The sequence below is a fragment of the Labrus bergylta genome, chromosome 2 (genome assembly GCF_963930695.1).
Source record: "Labrus bergylta chromosome 2, fLabBer1.1, whole genome shotgun sequence".
Taxonomy (NCBI): domain Eukaryota; kingdom Metazoa; phylum Chordata; class Actinopteri; order Labriformes; family Labridae; genus Labrus; species Labrus bergylta.
The window spans coordinates 25,834,332-25,850,342 of record NC_089196.1 but is presented as its reverse complement, the minus strand read 5'-3'; the positions used below and the strand labels follow the sequence as shown (position 1 = coordinate 25,850,342).

Sequence of the window (16,011 nt, the reverse complement as noted above, 5' to 3'; positions counted from 1 at the left end):
ATTTGTTTTTTTCTCCAACTTGAAGGTATTTGGATCACAAATTGTAAAAAAAAAAAAAAAAAGAATAATAATAACACAGCTATAAAATAATACTTCAGTAAATCATAGTGCTGTTCGGGCCTTTGCAACATGATATAAGAAAAGCAGTTTTATGTGTGCATTATATCTCAGTGCACAGCCTCCTCTCCTGACATCTCTACTCCTTCATGTCACCGCTGACTTTTATCTCGAGTGACACTGAAGGGCAGAGAATAAGAAACGCTCTCTTCGTGGTCATAGCTATTCACTGTGAAGGTAGTGAGAAGTTTAATTTTGATTTATAGGTGAATGAATCACTGTCTTGCTGCCTGCACACATCTATAATAATCTATGAAGACACAGCTAGAGTTTTTATTACAAAGCATTTAGAGAGTATAGTATCTAACCAATAAAGAATGGAGTCTGTCTCTATGGTGAGCTGAAAAGATTTACGCTGTGAACAACCTGAAAACAAAATAAAATCCTGTCTGTGATGTCGTCAGTCTCTTCTCTATGTGTCACATTCAGCCCAGATGACTCATATAAAAGTCAATGTGTGCTTCATTAAATGGCACCTAGATTCTCACACTTTTTTAAAGGTAAAACTACATGTTTTTTTCTGTGGTCTAAATAATAAGAAATTCTTCATTAAGTGTATCATGTCATGCCCTTGTGACAAGGACAACAAGGTTAAGCATGCAAAGACAAACCACAGGAGAAAAGTATATGTATATATATATATATATATATATATATTATATGTTCATACGCATTATTTAAACAAATGGCCACCATTAAAATTAATATTTCACAGCTACATTGAAAAGAGTTTAGGTAGAAAGAGTCTGAAGTCAAATGGGCCAGATGTCAGTGTATTTACACTACCATCAAAGATGGGCCTGGCTCAGGACCAAAAGATAAACAATGACTCAGTATGAGGACCAATCTACAGTCTCATTAAATAGTGGCTCAGGGGAAATATGCTGGAGGGCATACCTCTCTTATTATGACACACACGCTCTGTGTCATGTTTCTGGGCGTTGCAGATCACAACTTTCAGGCCACTATTTAAATGACAAAGCACGGCAGACGAGAGCAGGATTTTAGCATACCAATGTAGGACTTGTGTCATATTAGATATCATACACAGCCCGGTTCTACATTGAAACGATCATTTTTAATGAATTATGGAAGAAGAAAAAATGACATACTCAATTTCATGTCAGGGCTCTTTTGACGAGGTGGCGGATATAAATCTAATTTCCTCTCATCTCTCCCTCCCTCCACTGCCTTCCTTCTTTACTGGTCCATTTCTAGCTTGTGAAAGTCCTGAAAGTAGGTGTGTTTGATGAATGGAGCAAGACAAGAGAAGACAAATGGGATAAGATGCCGATGAGATTTCAGGCCCCTATGGAGCATCCACTGCATGGGGCTGGCATGCGTTAAGACTGTCAGGTAAAAGTGAAACCACAGCTGGACGTCAAGTTTGCCTGAGAGCAAAGACAATGAAGATTGACTTGGCTATAAACCTTCTTCTACAACCTCAAGCTAAAGCACAAGTCTTAGAGGACACTTTGTGTGATTGCACTTTCTCTGCACATTCACGACTCGAGGCATTGTTATTTGGTGCCTTCAGAATGAGCAAAAAAAAAAAAAAAAAAAAAAAGTCAGAAAGCTGCACGACTTAACTTCCTCCTACATCTTTCTTAAAATCCAACTGCACAAACACGTTAACGTTGCCAATTGCTTTGTTTTTTTTTCTTCTTCACATGACTGTTTGAATGCTGAAGATCCATGCAGAATTTTCAGCTTGGTTTTTTTGCATTCCCATGTGACGCAGCTTGTAAAATATGAATATCTGATACATTCCAGTTGAGTCTTGGGCTAAATGATGTAGATGAACACAGGCAGGTAGGGCATTCCAGAGGGAAAGGATGAAAGTAGGGCACAGTCCTTCTGTGCTCCAACATGCCCTGCAGACACATCACTTTTTCTTTTTTCTTCATCCCTGCTGCATCTTGAAAATAAAGTCAAGCAAAACAGACTTCAGCATACACTAGCCCACCTTACTTGGTGCATATACATATAAAAAAAAAAGTAAGGGTCTCTACAATGTCCTCATTAGCCTGGTTTCCGTTGCTCCGTTCATGCAAATTTATTGAGGTTACAAGCAAACTTCTCGTGATATTTGAAAGGTTCAAAATGCTCAAAAATGCTGTTAACATTATCCTAATATGGAGAAGGAAAAAAAACAGAAAATGTATCATAATTGTTGATTTGCAGCCGTGATGCATCCTTCTTTTCCAGCATGCCACCTTGTGAAGACTGCGTGACATTTTGAAGATTGAAGATTTTCTACTCTTTTTCTTTGATATGTTAACCTTAACTTATCAAATAAATACTCTCTCTGGAGGCAGACAAAGTTGTGTTTACTTCTAGTGTTTCTTTCCAACTCCATTATTTGTATCCTGTTAAACATAGGAACTCTACCTCGTGGATTATGATTAATATTTAAAAACAAAAACATTTGAGGGACGTTTTGAGCATTTCAGCGACTTGTTTGTCTTTTAAGCTTTGGACTGCCCATTTGTGTGGTCCCTATTGTCCGTAAACTTGGAGTGAATAATTTGTCTATCATGATTTGTCTGTTACAGACAAAAGCAAAGAATGACACAATATCAAAATGATAAATGATTTAGAAGTTGTCAAAAAATATATATATTTTTGATATTTTTGATACCACATTCTGCAAAAGATACAATCTCTGTTATTTTAATGATGGGCCTGTTAAATCTGTGCAAATAAATCAAGAAGACACCGTCTGATTCACAAAACTCACACTAAGGGTTTGACTGCATCGTTAATGTGCAGCAGAGCAAAGCGGTGCTGTTTGAGCATCATAATGTCTGCTCAGAATACATTGGACTGTCGGTTTCATGATGGATAGTAAGTACTTGACATATGACATATTTTTAACTCAAAGAGAATAACATATAATACAGACAGATTGCACAAATAGATTGGCAACATTTCGATCCTTCAGGTTGCACATGTATTTGTGTTATTTGACCTTGGAGTTTGCCTGCATTTTTTATAATTCACAATTAGAAATTACCCAAAATTTGGTACCTAGGAGTTCTATTTTTGTTGGCATGGAATCACAACAAAAATCGTTGAGTTTTATACAGATTAAAATTCTAGCATCGGGACAACCCTACATTGATCCACATCCAGCTAGGCCCATTTATTGGGTGCTATCAAAAAGTTAGCAACTACTTAACAGTTTGATGAAAACTACTTTGGACAAGAACTTGGCCATCTTCATCTCTCCACAAATATTCTCCCTCCACTTTGCTGCACTCCGCTCACTGTCCTCAAAGCATCCTCTCCTCATGAGATCTCATCACTAATGAAATCAGTGCACCCCTTTAACTAATGTAGCCATGGCGACTATTTCCCAAATGAGCAAGGTGACCTTCACTGAATGCTTTCGGGGGAAAATGCAAGCAGATTATGATTCACATCAAACAGGAAGGATCTATTTCATATTTAATAAATCTCATTTAATGTACACCCTACTGTCGAATGTTGCCATGCAAATTAACAGTACAGGTCAAGGTGTGGATCTAATTGTAAAAAGAAAGCCATGGTCGACATTATCTCTAATGGAGGCTCTCAAGTTGCACTCGATTGTACAGATATTCCATAAAGATTGGTATTACTGTCATCGGGTGTGATTGACAGATAGGTAGTGTCCTTTTTATGTCTGTGAAGAGCTGCTGAAGGTTTTTCTTCTGGTGGAAGTTTCAGTCCTGATTTTGTCCTGATATTTTTCAGCCACTTCTTTCTGCAGGAGTTACGCTGACATTGTTTGATGTTCATGGCAAAATACTTAACTGTGGAGTAAGACTTCAATAAGCACAGATCAAACTGATCTAATGGATGTCATCGCAACATTTCATGTCGATGCCAAGGAGGACAAGAGTATTTATACAGATGTCTAATGTTGGATTGAACAAAAAAATAGTAAAACGTAGCAGGGCGACATTGAAGCAGAGACAGAAATACGGGCAGCGAGTCAGCCAGCTTGTTATAATAAGTGGGCCAGGAGGAGCTCTTTGGTTTTTGAACCAGTTTCATGGCTCAACTTGAAAGTAAAGACAGGCAGATTGAACAGCAGCAAAACAGATGGACGAGAAAATAACAAGTTAGCCAGGCACATGATTTGACCAACGCAAATGAGCCAGAAGGTTTTCATTTAAACTGTCATTTAAATGAGTTTTAATAACTTGGTGTTTTAAAATAACTGAAGTTTTATTATGACTAATTACAATAAGGAACAAAATGGAGCTGACTGAATATAGTATGATCTTTCTGTAACACACCATATATATAGTTTTGTCAAATTCATATCAACACAATAGGTGATTCATGGAGCAAAAGCTGGATCATTTTTGTTGGTTACCAAGTGCTGTACGACAGAAGAGTCTGAAATGATGACATAACTACTGAACACAGATCACGACACAATCTGAAGGGTTCCACTCATGGCTCTGGAGTCATCCAGTCTGGCTTCTTCTCTCCTCCCCACGGGTCTGATACAAAATCCATCTCCTCTTATAAGCAAATGATCCACAACAGTTTTATTAGCCAGTCAAATCCCCGCAGTGAAATCATCTCTAACTGCGTCTCCACCTATGTTTTCTATATCAAATACACACACTCACACACACACACACACACACACACACAAACACACACAAACACACACAAACACACACACACACACACACAAAAACACACACACACACACACACACACACACCCTGTGGGCAAGTTAGTTAACCGAGCCCTCCAAAGGCATCACAAGTTCACGTCACCAGAAAGGAAAAAGGGAATCATGATGGTAATGAAAACTTTTCAAAACAACTCAGCACAGCACAGCCTACTTTTCTTCTGTCCCTGTCACTGGGTTTGTCCAAAATGTGCTCAAATCTGACCAAACACCCTGCTTAAAATATGCAGCCTGTTCTGTATTCAGTTGCTGTGTGTGTTTACTTTTCACAGCAGTCCCCATGCAATCTACAAATGGAAGCAATATATATATAACTCTCTTTAAACAAAACAATGACTGCTCTGACCATCCAGATAAACAGATTGTTACTGCAGGCACCAGTTCAAATCTATGAGGAATGTGAAAATGACAGCATCCATTTGGGGAGAAAATGCGTACACAGAACTCTTCTCACAACTGGGAAACTTACTGCGAGTCTGCACCTTTCTTTAAGGCTGACTTCAACAAAAATAGTGCTATTCTGATTATATATCTAGATCATGTGAAGCATGAATTATTCATGCTTGTCTTCAGACAGGCCGCTTTTCTTTGTTTTCGTCTCAAGAAAACAAACATGCAAATTACAGACGACCTTGTGTCTCTGGGAAGTTAACTTTACCCCCACGGGAGCTGTGGCATATCTTCTGCCGCTTAATTATTTTTTATTGCAGTGTAACCATTATCACCTTCAATTACTTTGTTTTCCTCAATTATAATTCAATATAATTTACTTTATGGCTTTCATAACATTGAAGCTGCATGTTTCTGCAGTGAAAGAAATACTCCCAACACAAACCAAAGCGTCTCAAAGAGGTTTACTTCCTGCAACCGAGTTGTCACAAGGCTCAGAGTGAGATAAACGCGGTCATCTGCCCAGGTCAGCAAGAGTCTCCATGCAGACTCAATCATATTATCTGGTCTGTTAGTCTGTTTGTTTTAAGTGGTCTGTTTGTTATTTGCAAACTGTAATGTCCCCGGTAAGTCATTCCCACTCACAACATTCCAGTCAAAATCCCATATAGGCCGTTACACCCGAAAGTACTTTGAGTACAACTTTAAAAAACTGAGAGATCCACTGACTTTACCGTTTTTTTCTCTGCCATTTACTGCAATAAAGGATACACTGTGTGTCTTTAGATTGTCTCAGCTTGTGGTCCAGCAGGCTGCATGTCAGGCTCGGACCCTTCTGTGCCAATTAGATTTTACCCCGGTTCTTGGGTGCTGATTCGACTTACATTGCAATTCTGAAGTATTGTAATTGACTACTATTGATTATTGCAATTTTCTTTTTACACAGAAACAAAAGTGGAATCATACTTTCCACAAAAGTGGAATCATACTTTCCACTACAACAGGAGAGAGAGTAGAACGAGAGTAACATTTCCAAAAACAAGTCAGTCTTTGCTTTTCCGTCATCTATTAGTTTTTTTCTTCAAAAACTTAGCTGCAACATCCAGGCCATCCAGTCCCACAAAGTCGTTTTTTTTCTGTGATAAAGCATCTGCTCTTTCTTTGTTACCTGTGCGATGAGTCCCGCCCCATCTCTGATTTGATTGGTTGCCTGATGTAGTCACATTTAGCACCTAGATGAACGGTCAACAAATACTCTGAACTCTCTGAAAAAGATGCCGGGTGAAGCGTTTGCCTTCCGAGTACCCACACCGTGCTGATTTTGCTCTCTCTTCATTTGGAACAGCTCTGTAAAAAGATAAATGGATTAGGAAGTGTGCAGGCTTACCGTGGATAACGTTAGCGGGCTAATGTTAATCAATGAGCACCTCTCTCCCACAACCAGATTCTTTTTTTTTTTTTTGTGGTTTTCAAAATCCTCCAATAAAAAATCTTGAAACTTTATTAAATCAAATCAATATGAGAAATCCTAGTTTTGATTTTATTGGACCAGTAATCAAAACAAGCAAGCTAAATGCAACTTCCAAGTTGAAGATAGCCTCATTTATTGTGATCAGTCTACAAGGAATTTAAGAATACTGCTAGGACTCATTCTAGTTTTATGTATAGAAAATGTATCTGGCTATTCAGTAACACAGGACTCATTTATGTAGGTTGTCTATTTACACTGATGAAGAGCTTGAGGAAGGTTGTTTGAGTGGTGGGGGTTGCAGCCCATTACAGGGTTACTTTCATGTTTCTTGACCAGATCATGCTGTCTCAGATGTGCGCGCTCTTCAGATGAGAACTGACAGATGCGGCAGGAGACATGTGGGCCTTAGAGGCAAATCATTCAGGGCCAAGATACTGAAAGGAAAAAGGAGAATCGATAGACGCAAACAGCATCTGTGCGAGCAAGAGAAAGAAAGAAAAAGACAATAGCAGGAATGAAAGAAAAAAACAATTTTTAAAACGGCAGCGAGTGAATCAGTGACTTTGTCAGTAAATCAGGAGATGGCGGAAAATATATATCTCAAGAGACAACACTGTTTGGTAGAGGGATAGAAAATTGGCGTAGAGAAAAAGGGAATAATCAAAGCTGAGGGGAGTAATCTGAGAAACCAAGCACCGTGCATAGGGTATTAAAGCTTTGCATGAGTGACAGTTCCCTTCATTACAGAGCAGTATATGTAGAACAGGCTGATCATGTTCAGGGAAGCCTTAAAGCTTTCTTTCATGTTGGTTCCTCTCAGTCCATTTCTTGAAGACAGTACTGTACCTGCCGACCCGCCATCTCTTTCAACCTAACTGCTCTATTACAACAAATGGGGGAGGTATGAGGTTAATAAATGTTGACCGCTTGATCAGCATGCCACTGAAAGACAGAAGTTCACATTAAAAGGTATGCACAAGCTCTTTATCTTTCTTAACTCCTGCCCTATACACCTGTTGATTACTAGCAGAAGAAATACGGTTGTATAGTGTTATACATCTATCTGCTCAGTCCTACAGAGAAAATGATCTTTTATACAATCAATTTTTTCCCCAATAATAACAGTGTAGTTCTGAATACAGGACAATCCTACTTTTTCCATGAAACACATCTGAAAATCGTGTTCTCATCTTATAATCTTAAATGCCATTGTACGTTCAGGCAGCGCCACTCTTCTGTAAAGCGAGTGTACCGCTGATGACAGAGGCCAGCCGTCACCCACGACTACGGTGCTAGAGGGAGACATGGTGATGGTAGGGAACAAAGCTGCTCAAAAGTAGGTCAAGTTTACCGACAACTGAGGCCTGAATTATGATGCCAATTTTAAGATAATGGTTGTAAATGCAGCAGAGTAATTACACGTCTGTCAAGCAATCAATAAATATGGTTACATATTGTAATGTCCAAATATTGCGTGCCCAAAAGGACAGTCTTTGAAACGCAAGCAGTCTGAGAAAATCTTTCCCTGGTCATAGAAGAAGGATGCTTTAAAGAGATTGAACACAGAGTGTGTGAAAATGAACTAAAATCATGATAATACACTTACTGAATAGAATACAAATGTCTTTTGGTAAGAAAGAAATCAGGATTTTACAAGAAATTGATGTGAAGGTTTTTGACAACCATGTATCGCTCTGTTTACTTGTGGGTCCCTGAGGGGGGGGGGGGGGGGCTCAGCTTTTCTTAGACACAAGTAAGGGGGGGCTCTGAGGATCAAAGGTTAGGAAACACTGGGGTAGGGAATCTCCTGGTGGCCTAAAGCTAACTTTTGTACTTATTGTAATACTTTTACTCCAAGACAATTAATGCAAGGTTCAGCAGGCGTCCTTTCATAATCATTTCCACAAAACTGAGTTCAGATTGTTTATTTACATTAAGCCTCACCTCGACATGCACACAATCAATACACCTGCCTATTTTAAAGACTGTGATTTACTTTGCAATTTCAAGAGGCAGGATTATCAAATATTTGGAGGCAAATAGGACAACACATCGATGCATCTCTGATGACTATTGAACATGATGCAAGTCGTGCAGTTCTGCCACATCAAAACCAAGCACCTCTTTAAAAAGTTTAATCAGGGCTGACAAGTAATTTCTGTTTTCGTACCTCTCTGCACAGCTTTAATACAAACAGTCTGACAGAAATAATCAATAATTCATTGCTCTGTATGGCCGCTCTCAAAGCTATCAGCAGGCCCTAGACCAAAGCAGCCATCAGCCCAGCTAGAGTCTTTATCACCCTGTTGGGTGTAATATGATCAGTACAGCACAGCCAGCCAACAGCTCAGGGAATCACCAAGCATCAAGCAGTCTACAGAGACTTTGGCTCGTAGCCTTTTACAAGACTGTCCTTCAGAAATTGCTTTCATGCATTTCATCAGCTCAGTGGACTACCAGTGAGGAAGACGAAGCCAAGGGAGGGATATGAAAAGCAAAAGCCTGTTCCTGCTGGTACAAATTAGATGACCAGTCAACAAATGAGAAACCAGCTCCAACAGCTTCACTGTTGGAGCTCTGTTTCTATCTTAGATGTTACCATCTCTGCACAGCTCCTCTCTTTTTCAAAGCATCAAAACTTTCCTGGAGCAGGTCACACTCACTGGCCTATGGCTCCTGCTGGACACTGTCAAAGTTTTCACATCAGAGAAAAAAATATTCCCAGAGCAGAATTACACTTTGCCCATCGAACAGCAGTGTTGTACAACAACAGGCGTGTGCATTAAATATTCATTTTCTCTGTTTGGAACTTCAATTAGTATTTACTTTGGACTTACTTTTCTACATTTTTGTTGTTATTAGGGATAAACAGAATTGCATGATCACAGAGAATTATCTGGCCTCAACATGAAGAAAGCAATCCTTGCAACCACTTCCTTTGTTCTGACACTTACATTACCGGCAATCAGAGAACAGATTTGCGTTGCCACTTCGCACTCCAGAAATGAGCATCAGAGGCTGCTTAACTGTCACATTTGTACTGCTTGTGTAATGTGCAGACTGTATCACATAGAGCATGCCATTTGGTTTATGGCATTTGTATGAGAATTTCAAGAATTTTATGGAGGTTAAAATAATTCTCTCTTTGTCGAATAGACTGCCCTTTTCTACTCGATGTCATTTGGATAAAGGATAACTTTCTAAAGATATTTCAGAAACCTTTCATTGCCTTAAACGCTTTTTCATTATGTGGATCAAATCTGGCCATTGCAAATTGAACATCAACTTCACCACTAAACAATGGAGACATGATCCCTGATATTTTAGAATGACTTTGGGGAATTTATTTTCACTGAATTACAGTTTAAGTGTGTCACTTCCTACTTACAGACGAGGCTGACGGGCAGACTAAAACAGTGACTGTATATAACATGGACTTGCTAATGGGTTCTAAGTAGCTGTCTCATTATGGTTTCCAATGAGGGTTTTTGGTTATGTTCCATCCACTTAGTTAAAGGCATAAAAAGAACTCTCCATCAATTTATCTGCATGCACATTTTGTACAACCAGTGGCACTTCACATGCATGTTTGTTCACCTTTTTCTGTACACAAAGTACTCTTCAATATTTGATATTGTATACGCTAGGGAAGGAAAGAATCTCATCTCTTGTAGAGCTACAGATACAGTGTTTAGCTCTCTGAAATAAAACACTAATTCTTATGAGCTTCATTTTGATATTTATTCCATCTGTAAGCATGATGCTTTCACAACACCTTGGGAAGTTGCAAACAAAGATCAAGGCTGCAGCACCATCACCTGCCAACATAACACACCATGTATGATGCCTAACCTCTTCTACTCCCCCCCCCCCCCCCCCCCCCCCCCCATGTAGCTTTGGCTTTACTACGTGTTTGATGGTCAGAAATTGACTTCCCACTTCAATGTGCCTGCTTCAGTACCTGATCGTCTCTCAAAGCATTGGTAATTCACAGGAGGACAAACTCAATACACCTTACTTTTTTGCCTGAAAGCACAGGTCAATAAGAAGCGGAGAAGAGGCTGGCTTTTGCATAATTATTGGCTCTGCCTGCCTTTCATACATACTGACACTAAACCCAACAGAAAAATGTATGATGACCCAGTTCATTAACTGGTGTACATTATGTTTTATACCTATCACCGCTAATGGAATGTTTCATACCATGTTGATTATGTGTTCATTAGTACGTTCTGGACGTCTTTCGCATGCCTGGGAGTGCAGACAAACGGTAGATCTGTATAGAGCCTGTTCTGTAGCAGTCTTTGCAGTATAACTATGATTATGGCTGGGGCTAAAGTTATATATAGCAATGTACCCAATAGCAGTTCCTGCTTTTCTCTCACTAACACCCTCGGGATCTGGCGACATAGCCAGGGGGTTATGCTTTTATACTGGCTAAAGCCCTCTCCCTGCGACGACAGCCACAGGAGGAGGGGCGGGTGGATGCTGGAGAAGAATTCAGTGCCTTTTCAATGCAGAGCGCTGAGCAGAGAAGGACGGGATACATTTTCCAATCCGCTTTTTCTCAACAGACAAACTGTCCTGATGGAGTCACTTCCATCCAATCTCCGTTCCCTCTTCCATTATACTTGGTCTTGATATTTCCGTTTCCACCCACTGAAATGGCCAAGCTTTGATTGGGATTTGACGGAGTGAAGTGAAATCATCATCCTCATCTCCACATATAAAGAACAGCCCCACCCCTCCCACCCCACCCCCTGCAGCGTCCCTATGGCAGGGACAGGCAAGCCGTGGGAGAAGGAATGGGAGAAATGCCATCTCCCCATCACAAGATGCTCCAGATTCTTGCTGAGGTCTCACAGAGGCCTTGAGCAGCATCCCGGCCCTGTCCACATTGTGACACATTCGGGTGATGTGTTTTACCTTGGGGCTGCTGGACCTTGCACTAAACCAGCCGCTCGGCCACACACACAGCAGCGTCGGCAATCCTCCAAGGGAGAGATTTGCTGTCTCTCTCTGTACGCAGGATTGATATCAAGGGAAAGTGTTGAGCAAGTAACTGGCTCTTCTTATTAGCTTTCCATGGGCACACCGCCTCAGAAGTTGTTTAGATCTGTCTCTTATAATCAGGAAATACGTCTTGTGTGTCTAACTCACAGCAACAGCTTGATTGCTAAGATTTTCACGTGACAGTATGTGACCTGCTTTAACTCAAAAAGTCAATTAAATGCATTGCTTAGACCCAAAAATCTAATTGTGCACCACTTTTGTTAAAAGGGCCTAGTATGCAACATTTGTTTCAAGCCAAAGAGGAAGAGTCGGCCTCCGTCCATTAGCTGCGTATCCACAAAGGCCATTGAAAGGCTTTCAAATCAATACAACTAATGCAATAAATGTCAGGGTGCAACTTCACTGGTGTTTGGACGACACAATCAATAAGGCAATATGCCAAGAAATGTTGATTAAACAATTGATTATGAATTCTAAATGTCTATGAATAATTTTCTATCTTTAGGTTCCAGTAAAACTTAATACACAACAAGAAAAGCTTCTGATGCAGACTAAACACGTTTTCAGTGCAGCTGTTCTGCTTTCAAGCAACAGCTGCCATTTGGATTGTCTATGAAGATGTTGTATACTGTATTGTTTTTCTGAACAATGGGCCCCAATAGGAAGAGTATATCACGATGCAGATTACAAGATGTGTTCATTTAGGTGACTGATAAAAGCCGCGTCGAGTCACAGGGTCAGAAAACCTGAAAATCAACAGGATTCATCTATTGATCACCTGCAAATAATGGAATGCGTGGCGGCACATTTAGCAGGGTGTTTATATTCATGTATATATGCAGGAGTGCAATGTGTGACATATTTTATAAGCCTAATGTGTTAAATTTGATTTGATTACATTTCTCCATGTGTAAGCCCCCTTCCTAAGGCTAATGAAAAGTGCATGTGCGTGATGCATTAACATTTCCTGTTAAATTTCACTTGGGTTTTTTTTTTTTTTTTTTTTACTAAAACATGCTTAATGCAGCACTTTCATCGGAAGGGTGTTTTTGTGCAGCACACCACTTTGCAAAGTCACTTCCATCTGTTCTCTTACACTCCCTCCCTCCCTCCCTGCCTCCTTGGCTTCTCCTCCATGTGACTGCTCTGACTCTGTGACAGTGACCGTTCTGTATGTCAGCTAGACTTCTCCAGTTCATTGGTGACTGGACCTGCAGGCAAGTATCACTCACACATTAACCACCTTTTTCTATAAAAGGAGAGCGGCAGGAAGACAGAGAGAAGCGGCGATCTGTTTGACAGAAATCCACATCCGCTACAGTCACTTAAACTAGGGGAGCTGAGGTGACCTTCTCAGATTTCATTTTAGTAGCCCTTTTTTTTTTTTTCTCTCTCTCCCTCCTTCCCAGAACAAGTGAGTAATTAGAGCAGAAACATTTCCCCAACCACCAGGGCTGTCTGAGTGCAGAGCTGCTTTTGTGACTATCTATATGCAGGCAGCCTTCACTGAAACATTTTTTTTACAGTAACTGCTCTGTTCAAAATGTGCAGGAAAATCTGAGGAAACCAGCACTTCTCGTACTGTATGTGCACTGGGATTATCCGTGTTACGTGCAGAGTGTCAGATTATTGGTGTCACTTCAGAGAATATGCTCACTCTATGTTAGTGGTGTAAAGTCCTTCTCCTCACAGAGAGCAGGTGGGTCATTTCACTGAACAAAAGGCACCAGGCTACCTAGTGATATCAAGGTAAGTGCTTTTAAACCCTGGAGATCACTAAACACTATGGTAGCTTGATAAACATACAAGGATGCTGCCTGTGTGTGTGTGTGTGTGTGTGTGTGTGTGTGTGTGTGTGTGTGTGTGTGTGTGTGTGTGTGTGCGTGCGTGCGTGCGTGCATATGTGCGTGTGTTGCGTTCAGGGCTCTCACCTGGTTAACGCCTACCTTTCATTCCAATCAGTCTCTTTTGTCATCCTACACCAAGTACACCCATCCCTGATAAATGTGCCAGATATAGGCTGAATAAGAAACGTTAGCATGAACATATCACTCTGCTTACTGTGTTCAACTCCCTCCCACTTGCTGTTTTCCTACTTTACTTTTTAACCTTCCTTTCTTGAGCTGACAGTCACAGTCACCTCTCTGATCTAAATAAGGATGTCTGTTCGTTAAAGAGCGACTATTGAAACAGAAGTTTCTGAATATTGTGATTGACAGTGTGGAGAAACAGAAAGCGAGGGGCTCTTTAAACGCCATATTCTATGTCTCATTCTTTTTTTTTCACCTTTATCACATCGGCCGATAAAGCATTAAGCCTACTTTATCCACCATCTCTTTAAACCGTACAGTAGCACACAGTGAATGCTCTCCACACACAAAAAAAAAAAAAAAAGTGCCGTAAAACAAAAAGGTGGACCGCAGACTGAACCAAAAAATTAAGTAAATGACCTTAAAGTTGGGACTAAATACAAGCCAAAACATTTATAAGCCCTCGCGCATCTCACACACACAACGCCCATCGCCGTCTTCACCTTCATCGAGGCAAATTAGAAAGAGACACAAGAAAAGGGAAAATCAGTTTTCTTCCTCGTTGCCCTTACCGTCGAAGACCTTGAAACGACGACGGCCAAGACATCCGAGATTTCTTCAGTCCGGGTCGGTGGCCCGTGTCCACTGCGTAAGTCCGGTCCATGTTTCTTGGGCTGAGGTATCTCTCGGTGTCCGAAAAGCCTCTTTGTCTCACGCGGTCGTTCTTGCGCACTACCAGCGCGTGGTGGAGCGGAGAGAGCGTCGGCTGGTTCTGCTGCCTCCACAGATGTTTGGGCGCCTTCGCACTCACGCCGGTTCCGCCGCCGGCGACCAAAGACGCTGTCCCCACACTCGCGCAAGCAGGGTCCATCCTCCTCGAAACTTTAGATTTATATTATAGCCTTAAAATAAATTAACACTTACAAAAAGGTGGCAGTAATGCAAATGGGGATTTTTTTTTTTTTTTTATCAATGCGCGTTTAGATGTGTTTGATTTACATTTAGAATATAGAGCTCCTTAATCGAAATTTTAAGCACAGGAGTTACTGAGAGAACTTTTCTTTCGTCACAGTGGGTGCCTCACGTCCAGTTTGATTTTTGATTTTTTTTTTGGAACTCACGTGATGATTTTAACTCCATCAACTTTATCTCCACTGCCCTGCGTGAAAACATTGAACAGGGGGAAAAAATGAATCCATTTACGCATCACGTTATCACCTTGCTACCTGCGGTTTGGGACAAGGAAGTGTCCCTGGACGAGAAGCTGTCAATCGTATTTGGTGTCCAAGTGCTCCTCGCTTCCCTCGTGCACGCCCATTTCAGCAAAGGTGCAGCGACAGACACAAGAGTGCAAAATGTTCAGTTCAGGACGGTCCACACCGGCGGATAATTTCTCTACAATTTCACACAGAAACTTCCTCAAACCCCAGAGGCTTATGCTCACTTAACGCAAACCCATCCAGACATGACAACAATGTTCTTCCCTGTGCATGTCCCCTGCAGGAAAAAAAGGGCGGCGGGATATAGGGAACAGGATAGTGCATTAAACATGAGGGACCCACCCAAAGCACCTCCCCTGGAAGCCTGAAAGAGGGGAGAGCAGGAGGTGGGAGTGGGCAGAAAGCCAGGTGGACAACACATAAGAAATACTAAAGCTTAAAATTGGTTTATCATAAAACAGTTTTGTTTTTTTGTGTGTTTCTCTATCACAAATATGTTTGTAACTGCAGACATTAAACGCACCACAGGTAAAAACGGTCCACCCTTCAATGACTTAATTAAATGTGGGTTATTACAGGATGGAGGTCTGTGCCTGTGATGTGCACGGGGTGCAGATGATTGCAAACATCCCGCATCCTTGTTTCATCTCTTCTCCTCTGTTCTGTTTGTCATCATTTCCAGGGGAGAGGGGACTTTCAGGGAAGACTGCTCTCATTCCTCCCTCTCCCTACTCTCCCCCTTTCTGCTGAAGCACATTGCTCTGCAAATTTACAGTGTGGGGGAATGCAATCTCGCCTGCTGTAACAGCAGAAATGTAATCTGGACTGAGAAAGGCGACTCAAAGCAGAAGAGGCAGGTAAGTGCGATGATGGTGGGACAGCACAGAGATCATTCAGGAGCACATATGTGGCATGCATGTGCAGCTCATTTGTGGACTTTTGTGTGTCCACCTTAACATTCCTCCTCTCAGGGACGCACTGATACAGCACTTACAGTTGACCGAATACTGTGCACAAACTCAGGACTGACCTGTATCTTCATCTGTATATCTGTATTGTGTACGAATTATGTTC

The 16,011-nt window shown here is 41.0% G+C and overlaps 1 protein-coding gene across 2 annotated transcripts in view; it reads right to left on the bottom strand.

The window, feature by feature from the left end:
* pde4d (phosphodiesterase 4D, cAMP-specific) overlaps positions 1 to 16,011 on the bottom strand; it is a 205,623-nt gene that overhangs the window by 146,489 nt on the left and 43,123 nt on the right. Inside the window, exon 1 of one of the 2 annotated variants that reach the window (XM_065950134.1) lies at positions 14,290 to 15,163. The exons of the other annotated variant lie outside the window; for it this stretch is intronic. Coding sequence (XP_065806206.1) covers positions 14,290 to 14,588 — 299 coding nt within the window. The 5' untranslated portion in view covers positions 14,589 to 15,163. Of the gene's footprint in view, positions 1 to 14,289; positions 15,164 to 16,011 lie in introns of those variants that run through there. 2 annotated transcript variants of the gene reach the window in all.